The sequence below is a fragment of the Micropterus salmoides genome, unplaced genomic scaffold (genome assembly GCF_014851395.1).
Source record: "Micropterus salmoides isolate LMB-PRFRI ecotype aquatic unplaced genomic scaffold, ASM1485139v1 Ms_hic_scaffold_20, whole genome shotgun sequence".
Classification (NCBI taxonomy): Eukaryota; Metazoa; Chordata; class Actinopteri; order Centrarchiformes; family Centrarchidae; genus Micropterus; species Micropterus salmoides.
This window is the reverse complement of record NW_024041151.1, coordinates 2,932,851-2,949,791: the sequence shown is the minus strand read 5'-3', so window position 1 is coordinate 2,949,791 and position 16,941 is coordinate 2,932,851. Positions and strand designations below refer to the sequence as shown.

At 41.8% G+C, this 16,941-nt stretch overlaps 1 protein-coding gene across 2 annotated transcripts in view; it reads right to left on the bottom strand.

Annotated features, from left to right (window-relative positions):
* Positions 1-8,777, bottom strand: part of ppp3ccb (protein phosphatase 3, catalytic subunit, gamma isozyme, b) — a 29,259-nt gene extending 20,482 nt beyond the window's left edge. The window contains exon 1 of one of the 2 annotated variants that reach the window (XM_038733662.1): positions 8,190-8,777. In XM_038733662.1, the coding sequence (XP_038589590.1) occupies positions 8,190-8,241 (52 nt within the window). In that variant the 5' untranslated portion in view covers positions 8,242-8,777. The remainder of the gene's footprint in view (positions 1-8,189) is intronic. The other variant, XM_038733661.1, reaches the window with a different exon arrangement.
* Between the last annotated feature and the right edge of the window lie 8,164 nt (positions 8,778-16,941).

Below are 16,941 nucleotides of genomic sequence, written 5' to 3'. Positions count from 1 at the left end.
GGCTGCAGCTAACAATCAATTTCACTATCAATTAATCATCTGGACTTTAAAAACAAGTGTCAGAACTTATTTTAAAATGTCCAGGAGACGTCCTTTAATGTCTTGTTTGGCTCGACCAACAGTTAAAAACAGAAGATATTCAGTTTACTGAGGCAGAAAACAGAAAAGCAGGAAATCTGAGACACCTAGAAGCTGGAACCTGAGAGTTATTGTTGTTTCACGATTCAACATTGAAAATAGCTGCTGATTCTTTTGACGAACTGTAAATGAATCCATGAAATGTTTCAGCCCTACAACATATAGCGTCCCCCCTGAAACCTCTGATCTGACACAGCTTCAGACCAACAAACACAGGTCAACTGAAAACACAAAGAAAATCCTGACAAATGAACTCTCATCACCACTGGGCCAACTGCTCTGTGTACATAACACAAGCAGAAGTTAAATAAAAGCCTGGAAACTTTACAGTCAGAGTTGATCAAACCACCTGACGTCCATCAAACAGAGATTATTCACGTTTTTTTAACTAAATAAACAACAGACTTCTGTCACTTTGCCAGCAGAAGTTTGCTTTTTGTTTTGTTTTGCTGACGCGTCACGTTCAACATCACAAACCACCGTTAAACGGGGTCAGTAAACAGTAGAAAGCAGCACGGAGGCTGGTGAGGACGTTCGGGTGGTTGCTGGGTGGAGTCCGTAGACTGGCAGGTGAGTTTACGGACGTCGCAGTGCGGATACAAGGTCACAGCTGACGGCCTGTTCGCCTAGCATGCTAAATAGAGCAGGAGACAATCAATACCCAAGACTTCAGCAGAGTCATTTGATCCTGGAGTGAATGCCGATAGCACCTTTTCACACCGAAAGCCAGATGATAGTGGGGTTTTTATCCAGTTTGAATGGATCTTAGGAAAATAATCTGCACCTTTTTTCATTATTTTTTAATTAATTACTCATTTAAAGACCAAACTAGCTGCTTTTATTGGTCTGACATTGTAGTAAGCTGAATATTTTTTTGTCTTTTGGACAAAAGGAGCAAGATATACTGATGTTTTAATGCACGGATGAATTAATCAAGTGGGCAGATTAATGGATAATAAAATAAACTGTTCCAGCCGTTCCTCCCTGTCTGCAGACTCGGCTGTGACGTAATCCGGGCGTGTGTTTGAATGTGAAGACAGTCTATCGTGACCTAAATGATCTATCAGACAGATTATACAGGAGCACGTCTGTGAGATTCCAGAGCCGATATATTCTGATGTGATTTGCAGAACTTCTCACAGAGACTGTGGCGGCGTGTCGAGGCTCGACCTGAAGACAAAGAGTAACAGTCTGGCAGCACAAACACGCCCTCTGAGGAAATACCAGTTCTTGGAAAACACCCTTGTTCCACAGAAAGGCAGAAAGGAAGACCTGAAGGAACAGGTCGCGTTAGAGATCAACTGTTTTCACACCAAGACTGCCATTTGAAAGGCTGCCATCTTGTAATTACAAGCGCCGCTATGCATCGTAACAAGCTGACGGAGCTGTTACAGACGACTCCACGTTTTAATTTACTCAGCTGCGGCTGATTGTTTTTAATTCTGTCAGTTAGACAAACGACCAAAAAGGAGAAGATAAGAACTGAGTTTGAGGAGTCCTGTTCTACACAAATGATCTGTGTGAAGTCCAGCGACACCAATTAATATCAGGCACGAGTCTATACAACACCGGGGAGATCAATAAAATAAATTCAGAGAGGGGAAATCTCTTTGCAGCTCTTCAGAGAGTCAGAAGCAGCTAACAAGTGATTATATTTTCATTTCCCATTTTAGACACACACATCCAACCTCGTCGTTGTTTTATCATTCTGCAGAGACAGAGTCGTTCTCTATCACGTTACAAGACACGGAGGATATTTTATCACCAGTGCAGATGTCACTCATTTGCTAGCACGTTGTTTTCTTTCTGACAGGCTACATCGTTAACAAGCCTCCTCTGCATGCTGCTGTTAACAGAATCCAGAAGACAAGTTCTTTGTGTTTTACAGCTGATGGAGACGGTCAGCAGACACGTACATGGAGAGAGAGAGAGAGAGAGAGGAAGAGGCGGGGCCAGCAGGTGCGTTCGCAGCACAGGTGAAGGTGAGTGGGGAAAAGAGATTAAATTAGTGACACTAAAAAAAAAAAAAAACAAGGGTGGAGAATGAAGCAGAATTAAAATGGTGCGATAAGAAATAAACTACTAGGAATAGAAAATGTAGCCTCCCCCACTAACACTGACACCTCCCCCGCCGCCCACCACACCACCGCCCAAGTTCTCAGTCTGTGGGAAACACTGGTTTGGTTTTGGGTGCTGCTAGTGTTTGCTGGCTAACCGTCCAGAGAAACGTTTGTGCAGAGCAGCAGAAAAAAAGAAAACAAAGCCTGTTTGAAACACTCTTTTGTTTTGCTTATATTTGGCTGGCTCCTGGCCACAGCGGGCACGGTGGCCAAGAGGGACAAAGTTCAACAACAAGCAGAAGACCAAAGCTTCTATTAATCAGTGGAATGTAAAATGTTTTTCACATTTATCTTACTCTGACTTAACTGCTGTAAATGAAGCGTCTGCATGGCAGGTGGAAACTTCGGGCCCTGTGAGAGTTTACCTAAGCTGATTACACTGCAAGCAGCTGAGTGTTTTGGCGCAGTTATTCTTAAACTTTCTCTCCGTCCCTTCAGCCGTGGAGGACTGTCGTTGGTTATTTGAATACCACTTCCTACAGTGGTCTGTGACGTCTCGTTTCACAACTGTGGTTTTTGTTTTCTCTCTTCACAAAACTGTCTGAGACGCCGTCTTCCTCGTGATCACCCCGTCCGATCAGACTCACATCTGCTGGTGATAAACCAGTTCAGGAGCTCTCATGTGACTGGCTGAACGCATGCGACCTGGTTTGATTTCAGAGCTGCTCACTAAAGTAGACCACTGGGCCAGGAGAGAGCGTGTCGACACGAGGAAGCGTGTGGAGGCAGAGGACGGCAGGAATGTGTGTGATCGTCAGATTACAGTGATCCCACTTCTTTGATCCGCCTTCATTTGTCTGTATAAAAAAAAACATTTTAGTACTTTCAGGTACTTGCGCAAAGTTCCTCAGTATACAGCTTGCATCATTTCTGTATGTCACCACCACAAACTGTTTAGGCAAATTCAGGGCTGAAGCTCAGGCCGAGCCCTGTGAGAACCGGATCTAATCTTTAAACTAATTTACTATAAATCTACATACAGGCCTGTACTTGTGGCTGATATAGTATTAAACAAGGTTATTATTGTACTAAACATGTCTGTTTTTACTGTCCTCTTCCTACAGCTGTCGCAATAGCCGCAATATTGAAATACAGCCGTAACAAAGGCCGTAACGCTTCAAAGGACGGAGGGGTGTGGGCCGACTTCACATCTGGAAGTCATGTTTTCTGTTGTTTTATTATTTTGTAGGTTAGCTAACTTGGTGTTAGCATGTTGTGCAGCTAATGTGGCTGGCAGGCTCTGTGATGTTGGACTAATATTGAGTACAATTAATCTAAATTACAGACTATTGCAATTTTCAAATCGCAGGAGGTGCAATATTTGTTAAAAAGGTCATACATGTGTCGAAATACTAATTTAAATTAAACATTGTGGTGCTGCAGAGACGTCCCGGCCTACACATCAGACTCTACAGACTTAAGAAAATATCCTTTAGTGCAGATCCTTAGAAAAATAATCACACCATGATCATATTTTCAGTGAAAATAAGTAAAAAAGTAAAAATAATTGTTCCCTTTAATATCACAATTGAAATATCAGTCATAATAATTACATTATTCGGCCCCAATCCTGAGGAACAGTAAAGATAAACTGTGTGAACGTTAATCCTCATTTAAAGTAAACTAATAACGGGTGTGTTTGATCCTGTGGATCTTTAAGTTAAAACAAAGTTGTGAGTTGTTACACAGAAGCCCATTCAGCTCTGCACCGCTGTGTGTGCGTTGCTGCTGTATGTAAATGTACTTGATAAACATGCCCTGAAGGTAACGACACGGCTGTGTGTGACAAAGACATGGCCAAACTAATAATAAAATAATTTGTGTAACTTTGACTAGCACCCTGCAGCGCTCTCGCTCAGACCATAAAGCTGCAGCTGGCTGGGCGGCGAGGTGAGATCCACAGATACAGCTCAACCTCTACCACAGTCTTTACGGCCCTCTACCGGCTCCATCATCAGCCAACGAGAACAGAATCATTACACGTGCCAGCTGATGCAAATGAACAGACTGATTCGATTACCATTGGTAACTAAAAGCCAAAAGGCCAGAGACGATGTGTACTGACCACACACCCACACACACACACACACACACACACAGCTGAACAGGATGCTGCTGCAGCGTCAGTCAGAAAAGGGCAGCAGTGATGAACTCGAACCATCAGGACGTCTGTTCGCCGTTCACCCTGAAATCATTATCCAGCTGATGAGAAGACTGAATGTCATTTCCATTACAGATTCGTCGTTTCGTCTTTTACGGTCGTTAAATGGTTCAAATATCCCGTTAACGTTTCCCAGACAGAAAGCAGACATCTTCAGATGTCTAATAGTCCCAAAAACAAAAGCTGCTAAATCAATAAATCTGTTTATATAACTTACCAAATCAAAATGCCTAAACCCTTCCAGTCATATCATTTTAAATTGATAACATAAGCAACTGAAAGACAACACCTCAGGCGCTCATCCTCATCCTCTGACATTGTTTACATAATGTCAGAAATCAGGGAGATCATCTGATAATGAGATCAATCACCAGCTGCAGCCCTGGTGTGGATAAAAACCTGGTTTGTTTTCCTTCCAGCTTGTTTGAACAGCAAGTTACCATCTAAACATGACTTTCTGTTGGCCCCGAGCCACGCAGACTGCCGAGGTGTAGCCGGGTATTATGCTGTTAAATGATGAACATGATCGTCTTTGTAACGGTGGATCTATGGCTGAGATGAGACATGTTACAGGTGTACCTAATAAAGTGGCCACTGACTGTTTATACCTGCTGCTGCTCTCTATTACACTGTCCAGGATCGTATTTTGAATCACGTCTACTTATCCACAGGTTTTTCACGGGTCCATTTTGGACTTCTGAAGGCCACACAGATAAATGAGCCAACAAAGGGAATCTAGAAGCGGGTTGGACGGACGGGTGAAGCAAACAGCAGCTAGCCTACATCGTGTGCGTCGACTTCCTGACTGACCAGCAGCCTGAAGAAGGCAGCTTTAATGAAGTGACGCTCTCCTGCTGCTTTACACTCCTAAGCCTTCCTAACGGACTGAGCCCATCATACGTGGCCGCCCTTAACCCACAGACACAACATCACTAACCTGACGCTTAACTAAACACTGAGACAAGTAGGTGGTGCACAGGAACGCCAGTCTGCATAAAGACGCCACGTTCACGTGCTCTGCATTCAGGATCATTTAAATCCAACAGTCACTGCAGCTTCTTATTCCTGATGCCTGATATCCGTTTGTAGTATTTGTTTTGTTGTTTGGTTAAATGTTGTGTAGGAGAAACAGCGTGCGCCTCGGGACACATTTCAGGAAAATATTCTGAAAATACAGATAATTAGTACTACAGGCCGTCAAAGCTGCTGCAGCAACGACGACTGGAAGACAACTGAGGTCAGCTGAGCAGACATGTGACCCACGACCAGTTCATCACGCAGAGGTTAATAACAACGCTTCATACAGGAGACCGGCGCATGAGACACTGAGGTGCATTACCGTGTCCACATGAGACGGCCGTCCCTGTTAGAGACTCCGCTTCATTCACTTCAGTGCTAAACCACAGAGCTGTTAGAGTTACATCAGGCTTCATGATCAAACACAGATTTTGTTTCGTGTCTCCACTCGTCCACATGAGCGCTCTCTCTCTCTCTCTCTCTCTCTCTGTGGGAGCCAGATCCTGTTTTAACCAGCGGTGTGTCACTGCGTGGGAAAACTAATAAAACAAGATGTACAATATTCAACAACAACAGGTTATTTTATTTAATCCAGTCAATATTTAACTCTTATAGAAAATACTGACACCGTCTCTCTGACTTCGTGCAAGACGTGTAACGCCATTTGTTTAAGTACTGAAGCGCAACAAGGGTTACCAAAGTTCAATGAACCGTGGATTCGTTAAGACCCGCAGCTCATCGGTTTCTAACTTTCTGCATGTTTCAGCGCCGCTGCTGATTGAACCTCAGTGAGCATTTTACAGTCCATACAAGTGTCACTTATCAGCCAGGACTCTCATTGGTTAACACCAGCCCGAACCAACAGAGGCGAACCAGTACCAGCCAATCAGAGGAAGAGTCTGCAAACATCTGGTCGACAAAAATAACAGCTGTTCACCCCTGCCATGAAATTACACGTGTGTTGTCTTCCTTGTGGTTCTGCTGGTTTCACTCGGACACCCGAACTCTCAAATTTCACAAATCGTTCTGTTAACTAACTTATTTACCCGCCACTGTGGCTGGTACGTTCAGCTAATTCACCCACATGCGGAGGATGGCGGGCGTTAACTTCCTGTGTCCACGGGGTCATATCATATTCAGAGACTGGATATTTACTTATTTATAATAGACTCCTAAATATAACACCACACCCCCTTCGGTTGGCGAGGCAGATCCTGATTTGTGTGAGCTGTAAACGCCGGAGAAAAAAAAAAAATTGAAGAGTTTATCTGACAGGACTTCAGACACAAAAGGTTTGGGAACAGCTGACCTGCACACTTAACTAAATAACCAGAAAGCTAGTTACAGGTGAGGTGTTGGTGCTCTAAAACACACCTGTACGAAACAGTTTCTGCTACTACAACTATTAAAATGTGTGACCCAGCAGCTGAAGTATGTGGAGAAGTGTTATTATAGAAACGTCTGCAGAGGGAATACAGCTGAAAGCCTAATTGGGTCACAATCTGACGGGTGACAGCATTTGGTGCAACACCGGTGTCACAAAATGTCATAATGGGGAACTGGAAAAACAAATATGCCAACCTGAAGAGAGAGAGAGACACTTGTATTCACTTAATCACTCTGTCCACTGTTTTCTCAATTAATCAGCTGATTGATTCGTCTCTAGACTGTCAGAAGAGTTTAAGATGATATGTACAAAATGTTTTGTTTGACCAGCTGTGCAAAACCCCTAAAATATTCAGGTTACAGCTTTTTAATAAAACAAAGAATAGAAGGACATCTGACTATTTTAGATGCTGCAACTCTGTTTTATTAGATTAGTCGATCGAAAGAAAATTAATCGACAGCTATTTTGATAAATCCATTAATTGTTTTAAAGCAAAAATGTGAAACATTTGCAGGTTTCATCGTCTTAAATGTGACATCCTGCTGCTTCTCTGTCATTTTATGACAGTAAATAAAGAGTCTTTGGATTTTGGACAAAAGAAGCAAACTGAAGACGTCACTTCTGGAAAATGGTGATAAGCATTTTTCCCCAGGCAATTTCTTGACATCTGATAGACAATAAAGTCTTTAGACTGGTTATCTGTCTTATCAGCCAAATGATTAATCAACTACTTGTGTCAGGTCTGCTGAGAGTTACGTAATGCTGAGGCATAAATATTTCATGCTTCACTATGGAGGACTCAAGGATCAGCTCTGTCTTGGACCAGGACCAACAGTCTCTTGGGGGAAAACTGTTGGTTAAATAAAGTGTTAAAATAAAGTAGCTTAGTTGGAAAGTGAAGGTGTTAAATTCAGGTCAACACCTGCATTCAACCACCAACAGCAGCGACGCATTTGCAGCAACAACCATCAAATGTTTGGCGCGGACACGCCTTCAGACTCGTACCTGAGACGGACCCAGGTGTTGCTCGGTGCACCTGAGCAGCGTTAACAGCAAAATGTCAAACGCACAACTGACATCTGGCACTCAGGGGGCAGCTAAAGCTAAAGCAGCTAACTCATTAGCTGCGTCGGATTGATTAATTTACATAACCTGGTTATCTCGGTCCCTTCGGTGCAGAGAGGCGGTTTAACGCACCGTGATCCTCTCAAACAAACAAACCCCGGCAGAGTAAATGAGCTGTTAGCGGGACTGTCCGTCACCCAGCGGCGCGTTAAGCTGCTCACATTTAGCCAACTAGCTCCGACAGCAGCAGCCGTGAACTTCCTGCACCGAGAGGGGCAACGATTAAATAAATGTCACGTACCTTTGATGGGTCGGTCCGTGGTGGAGAGTTTGTTCGGGTCTTTCGCCGACATCCTCCCTCCTTGCGGGCTGCGGGTCGGAGAATTTGCTAAATTCCTGACTAAACTTGCTAAATTCCTTACTAGCTAGCTAGCTAGCTGGGGTGAGCTAGCCGCGCTAGCTAGTTGCGTGTCAGCAGCGGCGGCAGCAGCAGAACCGAGCCGAGCCGAGCCGAGCCGGACTTAAACCTGGCTAAGGGGGGGAAGGGAGAAGGGGGAGATGTCTTTAACTAACAGATAAAGCTGGTTCCTCTCCCTCTCTGCTGTGCGGTGCCTGGCCGCTGTCAGTGTCCGCGAGGCGGATCGATTGGTCCAGGAAACGGCCCGTGCGCCGCCGATGAGTGCGTGCGGGAGCAGCGCGCGGTGCGTCAGATCATATCTCAACTTTATCCCTTTATTCTGGGACGAGCTGCATCTGTTACAGGCCGCTGGGCTCCGCTCTGCTGTCGTGATCCGATGTGTCGTCCAGACCCTCTGTCGGATTACAATAATCCGCCGCAAGCGGATTTCCTACAACATGGCTCGGCGGCGCGGGGGCCGCTGGGTAGTGTAGTGTTAACGCGAGATCAATGCGCCGCGTTCACTGGGTTTACCGCAGCGGCGGAGCAAACACGCACGTTTCATGACTGGTCGTCCTTAAAAATTAAAACATACCTTATTTTAAATACAATAAAGTCATTTATTTTTTACGTATAGCCTGGACACGTTTCACATTGGCCTACTGAACCTTGTGATTATTTAGGACTGTGTAAAAAAGAGGTGTAAATACCACACAAAGGCTGCTTGTTAGTAAAAGGCCAGTAGTTACTTCCTCTTTTACTGTGTTCACGTGCTTTTCTTTGCCAACTACTTTAACTAAGTGATGGATTAAATAAATAAAAAAACACTAAAAAACACTTGTTTTTATCTCTACATCCCTGCTTTGTTAATGTCTCTAATCTTACTAATTTGAGCTCCTCCTCTGTTCACATTTATTTAATTAATTGCTGTTTGTTTATCTTTATCTCTCTTGTTTTTCAGTGTAACTTACTTCTATTGTCTGCTGCTATGTTTAAGTGTGCTAGGCATATAGTATCAGTCCCACCAGTATTAACTGATTTCTGGTTTGTTTACATATTCCCAAACTTGTTTGCATATTTTCCTAATTTTCAATAAAAAACAACAACACAAAAATTCCTTTAACGACTGAATTTCTTTTAGAATTCATACTTTACTTGGGAAATTAACATTTGACAAGTTTAACAAAACAACAGGGCAATAATTCACAGGAAAGAGCAGTGATAGATTAAGTATACTGTAGCGTACAGTTTTGAGGTACATGGAGTATTAGCCTACCATTTGCTGCTACTTTCTACTTCTACATCTCAGAGGGTAATACTGTACTTTTTGCTGCACATTAATCTGACAACAGTACTTTGTAGTTTCAGATTAATAGCTTAATACAAAATATAATCAAAGAAATGATGATGTATTATTATGGGTAAAGAAAATACTTAATTGATTCTTTGGTGAAATTTACCTGGATGATCACGTTACTGCGTCAGTGATTTTAATATAATATAATGTTTTAATCTAAAATGGGCCATTCTGTATTATGAGAACTTTTACTTTCTGTACTTTCAAGTATATGTTGACGCTAATACTTTTGTACTTTTGCTGAAGTAACATTTTGAATGCAGGACTCATAGGCTACTTGAGTATTTGAATATTACCTCTTGGAAAAAGGAAAGGTTTTGTTTTCACATGGTGTGAAATAAAGAAGTTAAACGAATGAAAAATAACATGTTTTTTATGTTTATTCCAATCTCCATTCTCAAATTTGGCATATTAAAGTCGCCATGCTGCCAGTTATCATGTACATGTATTTCTAGTAGATCAAGGAGAACAGTGCTAAATAACCCAGCCTCTAATTTGTCTTTCTATAAAACTACATTAAACTGCATTTTGGAAAGAATTTCCCCTTTTAAAATTGACTTGCCCATGAACCATTGATCCCTTTCCAGCAAAACACAAGAGCTTTATTTGGGTTCTCTGATTGCTGACTTCCTGATTCAAAGAGATGTTAAATTGTTGAGTTTGGCGTCAGGTCTGTCACAGAATCTGTTTCAGTTTCACAGACAGGTTTGGATGAACATGCTGCTCCTATCAGTAATAGCTAGTGGTCACCAAGACTCTTCAGCATATAGAAAAACTAAATATTAAAACATAGGTGCTATGTTTGTCCATATTTCTACAAGACACAAGAGGTGAGCACAATGACTACAGCGCCGCCACGTGGACACTGATCAAACTGCTCCAAATACAATACATGTGTTGACCATGATGACAAATATATATTTTGTAACTTAAAAGCTAGAATATTCAGACACATCAATGGACACTTTCTTTTGTTTTCTTCTTGTTTTGGTGTAGAGAACAAGAAAAACTGACCTTATTCTAAGCGTACTATTCCACTACTGTACATTCGTACCCCACATTCAGTATTTACTGTAAATCATTCCCCACACACAGACATTCCTACTGTACATACTGTATAATCCCTACAATAAGCACATTTGCACAACTGTGCATATTTTATTCATACCGTACTGCCATAACCTGTTCATAGCCTCTATTGACCTGTAGCTATAAATATTCATGTACACATATATTTATATTTATATGTCATTCAGACCTTTCACTTGTATAATAATGTATCATATTCTATTTAATTACTGATTAAGCACTTCTGGTTAGATGCTATCTGCATTTCGTTGCTTTGTACCAGAGACATGTGCAACAAAAATAAAGTTGAATCTAATTTAGTCTTATTCAGTAGGGGTATTATTTTTTTAATAAAAAGGTATTTGTTTTTAGGTTCTTTTACCAATATTTTGTCTTTTTTGAACAATAAATAAATAAATTAAGTACTACTGATTCAAAAAGTGCTTATAGATAGATATAGACATAACACAACACGCCAGAAACCTTGAAGGAGAGCCACCTCAGCCCCCGCCGGAAGAGAGCTCTGATCACGGGAGACAACTGAGCCAAGAGGAAGAGCCTCCACCTCCCTCACTGAAAACAGTGAGGATTCAACATCTCTGCCCCCCCAATCCCCATCTAGGTCACCCTTATCTCCAGACACCCTTTCTCCCCTCTCCCCACTGATCACATGGAAGACCTGGTTAGAGCTGGGACCAACTCCCATTTTCTCTACCCTAAACCTCCCTCACCGTTCACCTCCACCACTGGTTCTAAGTCCTCCTGGTTTGACACATGTGTCACACATACAGCGCCCAACCCGCCCTCCCGCTCCGCAATGGCGAAAAAGCCCAGTAAGCTCTGTCTGATATGTGCTGGGTCCGGGCTACAAGGAAAATAGCACTCATGACTCTTCCCAGGACAAGCCGGGGCCCAGTGTGCTGATAGTCTTCTCCATCCCTGTCTTGACAGGTAACAGAAAAAGCATCCTGAATGTGTTAAGAAACAGGAAGAACTCAACATGTCCTGCAAATTTAGTATTAATTCCTCGTCAGCCGCAACCTGTTGAAAACAGTGGGCCAGATAATGTTTTTGACACACTAAAATTAGCTTTGTTAAACGTTAGGTCTTTGGCAGGAAAAACATTTTTAATCAATGATTTTATAATCTCTCACAATCTTAACTTCATGTTTTTAACTGAAACTTGGTTGGACCAAGATAACAGTGCAGCTGTCCTTATTGAGTCTACGCCTCCCAGCTTCAGCTTCATGAGTGAAGCTAGAGTGCATAAGAGAGGAGGTGGAGCTGCCATTTTGTTTAATGACTCCCTCCAATGCAAAAAGATGTCTTATGGGAATTTTGCTTCTTTTGAATATGTGGCTCTTCAGCTGAATTCCTCTTCTCGAGCTATTTTTCTAAATATCTACAGGCCCCCTAAATACTGTGAAAACTTTTTTGATGACTTTGGTGAGCTGCTGTCTATAATCTGTATTGACTTTGACTGTGTGGTTATTGTTGGTGATTTTAACATCCATGTTGACGACCCCCAGGACAGAGGGACTAAAGAACTGTGTTGTGTCCTTGGTAATTATGGACTGACTCAACATGTGAGGAGGCCCACGCACAATAAGGGGCACACGTTGGACTCGGTCATCTCCAAGGGTCTGGACATTTCCAAGGTTGTGGTGACTGATGTTGCTCTCTCTGATCATCCCTGTGTTTTCTTTGAGAGTGCTATCTGCGTGCACACAAGTCTACAAACAGGTAATCACAAAACGGCATATCACTGAAAACACTAGTGAAAAATTTATTGAGGCTTTCTCCTCAACAACCGCCCTCTCACGGGCCTCAGTCAGTGAGCTTGTAGATAATTTCAGTTCTAAAATTACAAATGTTATTGATGCCATTGCACCAGCCAAGGTGAAGGTGGTCTCTGGTAAGAGAAGATCTCCATGGAGAAATGCCACGCTGGTTAGAACTCAAAAAAGAGAGAGTGTCGAAAAGCTGAACGCAGGTGGCGGAAAACAAATCTCCAGGTTCATTATGACATCTATAAAGAGAGACTTCGCATTTATAATTTAGAGCTGAGAAATACAAGGCGGTCCTTCTTCTCTGACATCATCACCAAAAACACTAATAATGCTCGTGCCCTGTTTGCTGCTGTCAACAGGATAAATAACCCTCCTGCGTCTGTAGCCTCTGAACTTCTATCCACCAGGGCCTGCAATGAATTTTCCTCCTTCTTCACAGACAAAATTCAAACAATTAGACAAGCAATCAGTGCCTCCATATCAGTTACAGGATATGTCTTGTCCATGTGTCCACTTAAAAACAATTCATATAGCATGAGACAATTTGATTCTATTAACCATAAAAACCTGGAAGACATAATACAACATCTGAAATCCTCCTCATGCTGCCTTGATATTCTGCCAACAGGTTTTTTCAAATATGTGTCTAAATGCATGGCCTCAGGTTTACTACAAATTGTCAACATGTCTCTTCTCAGGTTTTTTCCCCACAGGCCCTGAAAACTGCAGTCATTAAGCCACTCTTAAAAAAGAGCAATCTAGACAGTTCACTAATGAGCAGGCCCATATCAAATCTCCCAATTTAATTAAAATCATTGAAAAGGCTGTTTTTCAACAGCTTAGTGCTTTCTTGGCACTAAATAACTGTTTTGATGTCTTCCAGTCAGGTTTTCGACCACACCGCAGCACTGAGACGGCTCTTGTTAAGGTCTTCAATGACATCCATTTAAACACTGACAGTGGCAGAATTTCACTCTTAGCATTATTGGATCTCAGTGCTGCAATGACACAGTCGACCACAACATATTACTAGACAGACTTGAAAACTGGGTTGGACTTTATGGCACAGTACTAAAATGGTTTGAATCCTACTTAAAGGAGAGGGACTACTTTGTGTTTATAGGTAATCACACATCTGAGCTGACAAAAATGACATGTGGACCTCTTTTGTTTAACATTTACATGCTTCCACTGGCTCAGATTATGAAAACCAACAAAATTATGTTACCATAATTATGCAGATGACACAGATTTACATAACCATTTCACCAGGGGACTATGATCCCATACACGCGCTGAGTAACTGTATTGAGCAGGTCAACGATTGGATGTGCCAGAATTTTCTTCAATTGAACAGGGATAAAACTGAATTGAGTTATTGTCTCTGGAGCCAGGGAGGAACGATTGAAAGTCAGTGCTCGACTTCAATCTATACCACAAATCAAGCCAGAAATCTTGGTGTAGTCATGGACTCAGACCTGAATTTGAAGAGCCATATTAAGACAATTACAAAGTCAGCCTACTATTACCTGAAGAATATATCAATGATTAAAGGACTTATGTCTCAGCAGGACCTGGAAAAACCTATCCATGACTTTATCTTCAGTCGAGTCGACTACTGAAACAGTGTCTTTACAGGCTCCCTAAGAAATCCATCAGACAGCTGCAGCTGATTCAGAACGCTGCTGCTCGAGTCCTCACTAAGACCAAAAAGGTGGATCACATCACTCCAGTTCTGAGGTCTTTACATTCGCTTCCTGTATGTCAAAGAATTGATTCAAAATCCTGCTGTTAGTTTATAAAGCACTAAATGGTTTAGGGCCAAAATACATTTCTGATTTTCTGCTTCGTTATGAACCATCCAGACCTCTCAGGTCGTCTGGGATCAGGTCTGCTTTCTGTCCCCAGAGTCAAAACTAAACAAGGAGAAGCAGCGTTCAGTTATTATGCTCCGTATATCTGGAACAAACTCCCAGATAACTGCAGGTCTGCTGAAACTGTCAGTTCTTTTAAATTAAGACTGAAGAATTTTCTTTTTACCGCTGCCTTTAACTAGTAGATTGATAACTTACACTGCACTGTAACTTTTACTGTCCTGTTTTCTTTTTCTTTGTTTTTAGCTTTTTACCATTGCTTTTAATTAAATATTTACACGGTTAGAAATGAGTAGGTAATTGAGTGAAAAGATGATGAGAGTGAGATTGAACAGAGTGAAGGAAGTGGTCTTAAATCTCGTGCCCGAGTGATTTGCAGGAACCTCTGTCCACCTGTAAACGTGCAGGTGGGTAGAGGGGAATATAAGGATCAAAGTGGCCTGCGGACAGACATGTCCTGGTTTCTCTGTGGTGTCCGAGGGTTTTTGGAGTTTCAGTGGACCCAAAGATTGCTATGGACCCGAGTACAGACTAGCTAGAGAGAGTAGATTAAGTGTACTTCTCTGTTTATTCTCTTTTCAAAATGACTGTAACTCAATTATTTGCTCAACCCCTCAGCCTGTTTTTATTTTCCATTAACTCTTTTAACCCTGATTGTACATTTTAAACTTTTTTTATATTTTATGTTTTATGTAAAGCACTTTGAATTACCTTGTTGTTGAAATGTGCTATACAAATAAACTTGCCTTGCCTTATAAATTAATCCACCTATGATGTAAATCTCCCTCTGACAGTAACTGTTTATAATGTGTAAATCTGTTGTGTAAATCAATAAATAAATAAGGCAAAAAGAGCAGAACTTTAAACCAGGATCAGCATTCAGCAACGTGATTGTAACTGCATGAGGTAGGTGTGTTGTTAACCTTCCCAGCATGCTCTGGGGCAGATTTCTAATTTAATGCGTTCCTGTGTTGTAACAGGTGTCATTTCTACATTGAGCTTTACAGGATTAAACATTAAACGTAATGCTGGAGTGCTGAGGTCCATGTCGGACGTGTTTTATGTGATAATCATGAAACTACTATTAAAATGAAACCTTATTAAAATCTATTTAGAGCAGTAAAGTTCTCAGCAAAGTGAGCGTGTTTTCACTTTTTGTTTGTGAACAAACATTAATTTTTTGTTCATTCGATCGAGTTCACAGGTAAGTCACCTGTGTAAAAATGACACCAACAGATCATAACGATTTCTGAATACCCTGCATGTTATCATCTAAAATCCTATTTACATCAACGCTCTTTCATCACAAAGAAAGTCGAAGATTTGTATTTTCAAAAAATACTTCATATTTACTCCATCTGCTGCAAAAAGAAAGCCCAAAAACATCATGCAGGACACGAGCCGCCCTGTTCATGCTCCTCCTTTCAGATCAACACAGTAACAGCTTCTGTCCACAGGCAGCCACACATGCACTGCACACTTCAGTAAAACTTCTATTGTTATTGTATCATACATTGTGCACTGAACACTATAGTAAATATTTAATGTTATTGTGTGTGTACATTACATTTATTAATTTAGCTGATGCTTTTATCCAAAGCGACTTACAATTGCTATACATGTCAGAGGTCACACGCCTCAGAAGCAACGAGGGGTTAAGTGTCTTGCTCAGGGACACAATGGTGGATGTGTCACAGTGGGGGATTGAACCTGGGTCTCTCACACCAAAGGCATGTGTCTTATCCATAGTGCCACCCCTTTTCCTTTTTGATAAATAAGGCAGGGAAAGTCTGAGCTGAAGCATTTCAGTCTGTTCTTATACACATGATATAAAGAAGTTGACCCTTGAACCTGGACTGATGTGGTTCCGTCCCTAAAACTGTCAATAAGCTTCAAGGAGCCTAAATAATCCAGATTTATCAACATTATAATCTGGATAACTCAGGTCTCCATATAAGAAGAGCGACGCCCTGATGTGCAGCTGAATGTGAAGCAAAGTTAAGTGTTGTTGGCTGTTTGCTCAGTGATGGATACGACTAATAAATGTCCTTTAGGACACTAGTTACTGTTTTTTGTGGGACACTTAGATGATGGAAGATTTTTACTGTTAAACTGAACTGTTGTTGACGCTTCCTCGTGGTGAAACTGAGCTAACTGGCAGCTGGGTTGGATGCTGCTCATGTTTGATATGTTCTGTTTGGTTTGTTAAGCTCAAAGTAAAAACTCTCAGTCTCCGATTTTACAACTGACTTTAATAAAAGAATAAAAAGTGTTAACGTAAAAGAGGAGTGTCAGTTTATTCAGTGAGCTTCGGGACTCCCCCCTTTAATGTGAACCCTGTAAATAGAAACCCTCTTTAAAAGGTTTTGGTCAGCAGCAGCAGTTGTTGCTGGGCCTCCGGAGAACCTGGGTTTTACCGAACACCTGCCCATATAAGGGGAACTTTGCAGGGCTGGGGGGTCCCATCTCGAGTCCGGCTCGTCCCCGGAGACCCCGGTTTCATCCAGACTATCATCACATCCCCTCCCTGCATCCCAGACAGCTGCTGTACTTAAACTCTGTGCTCA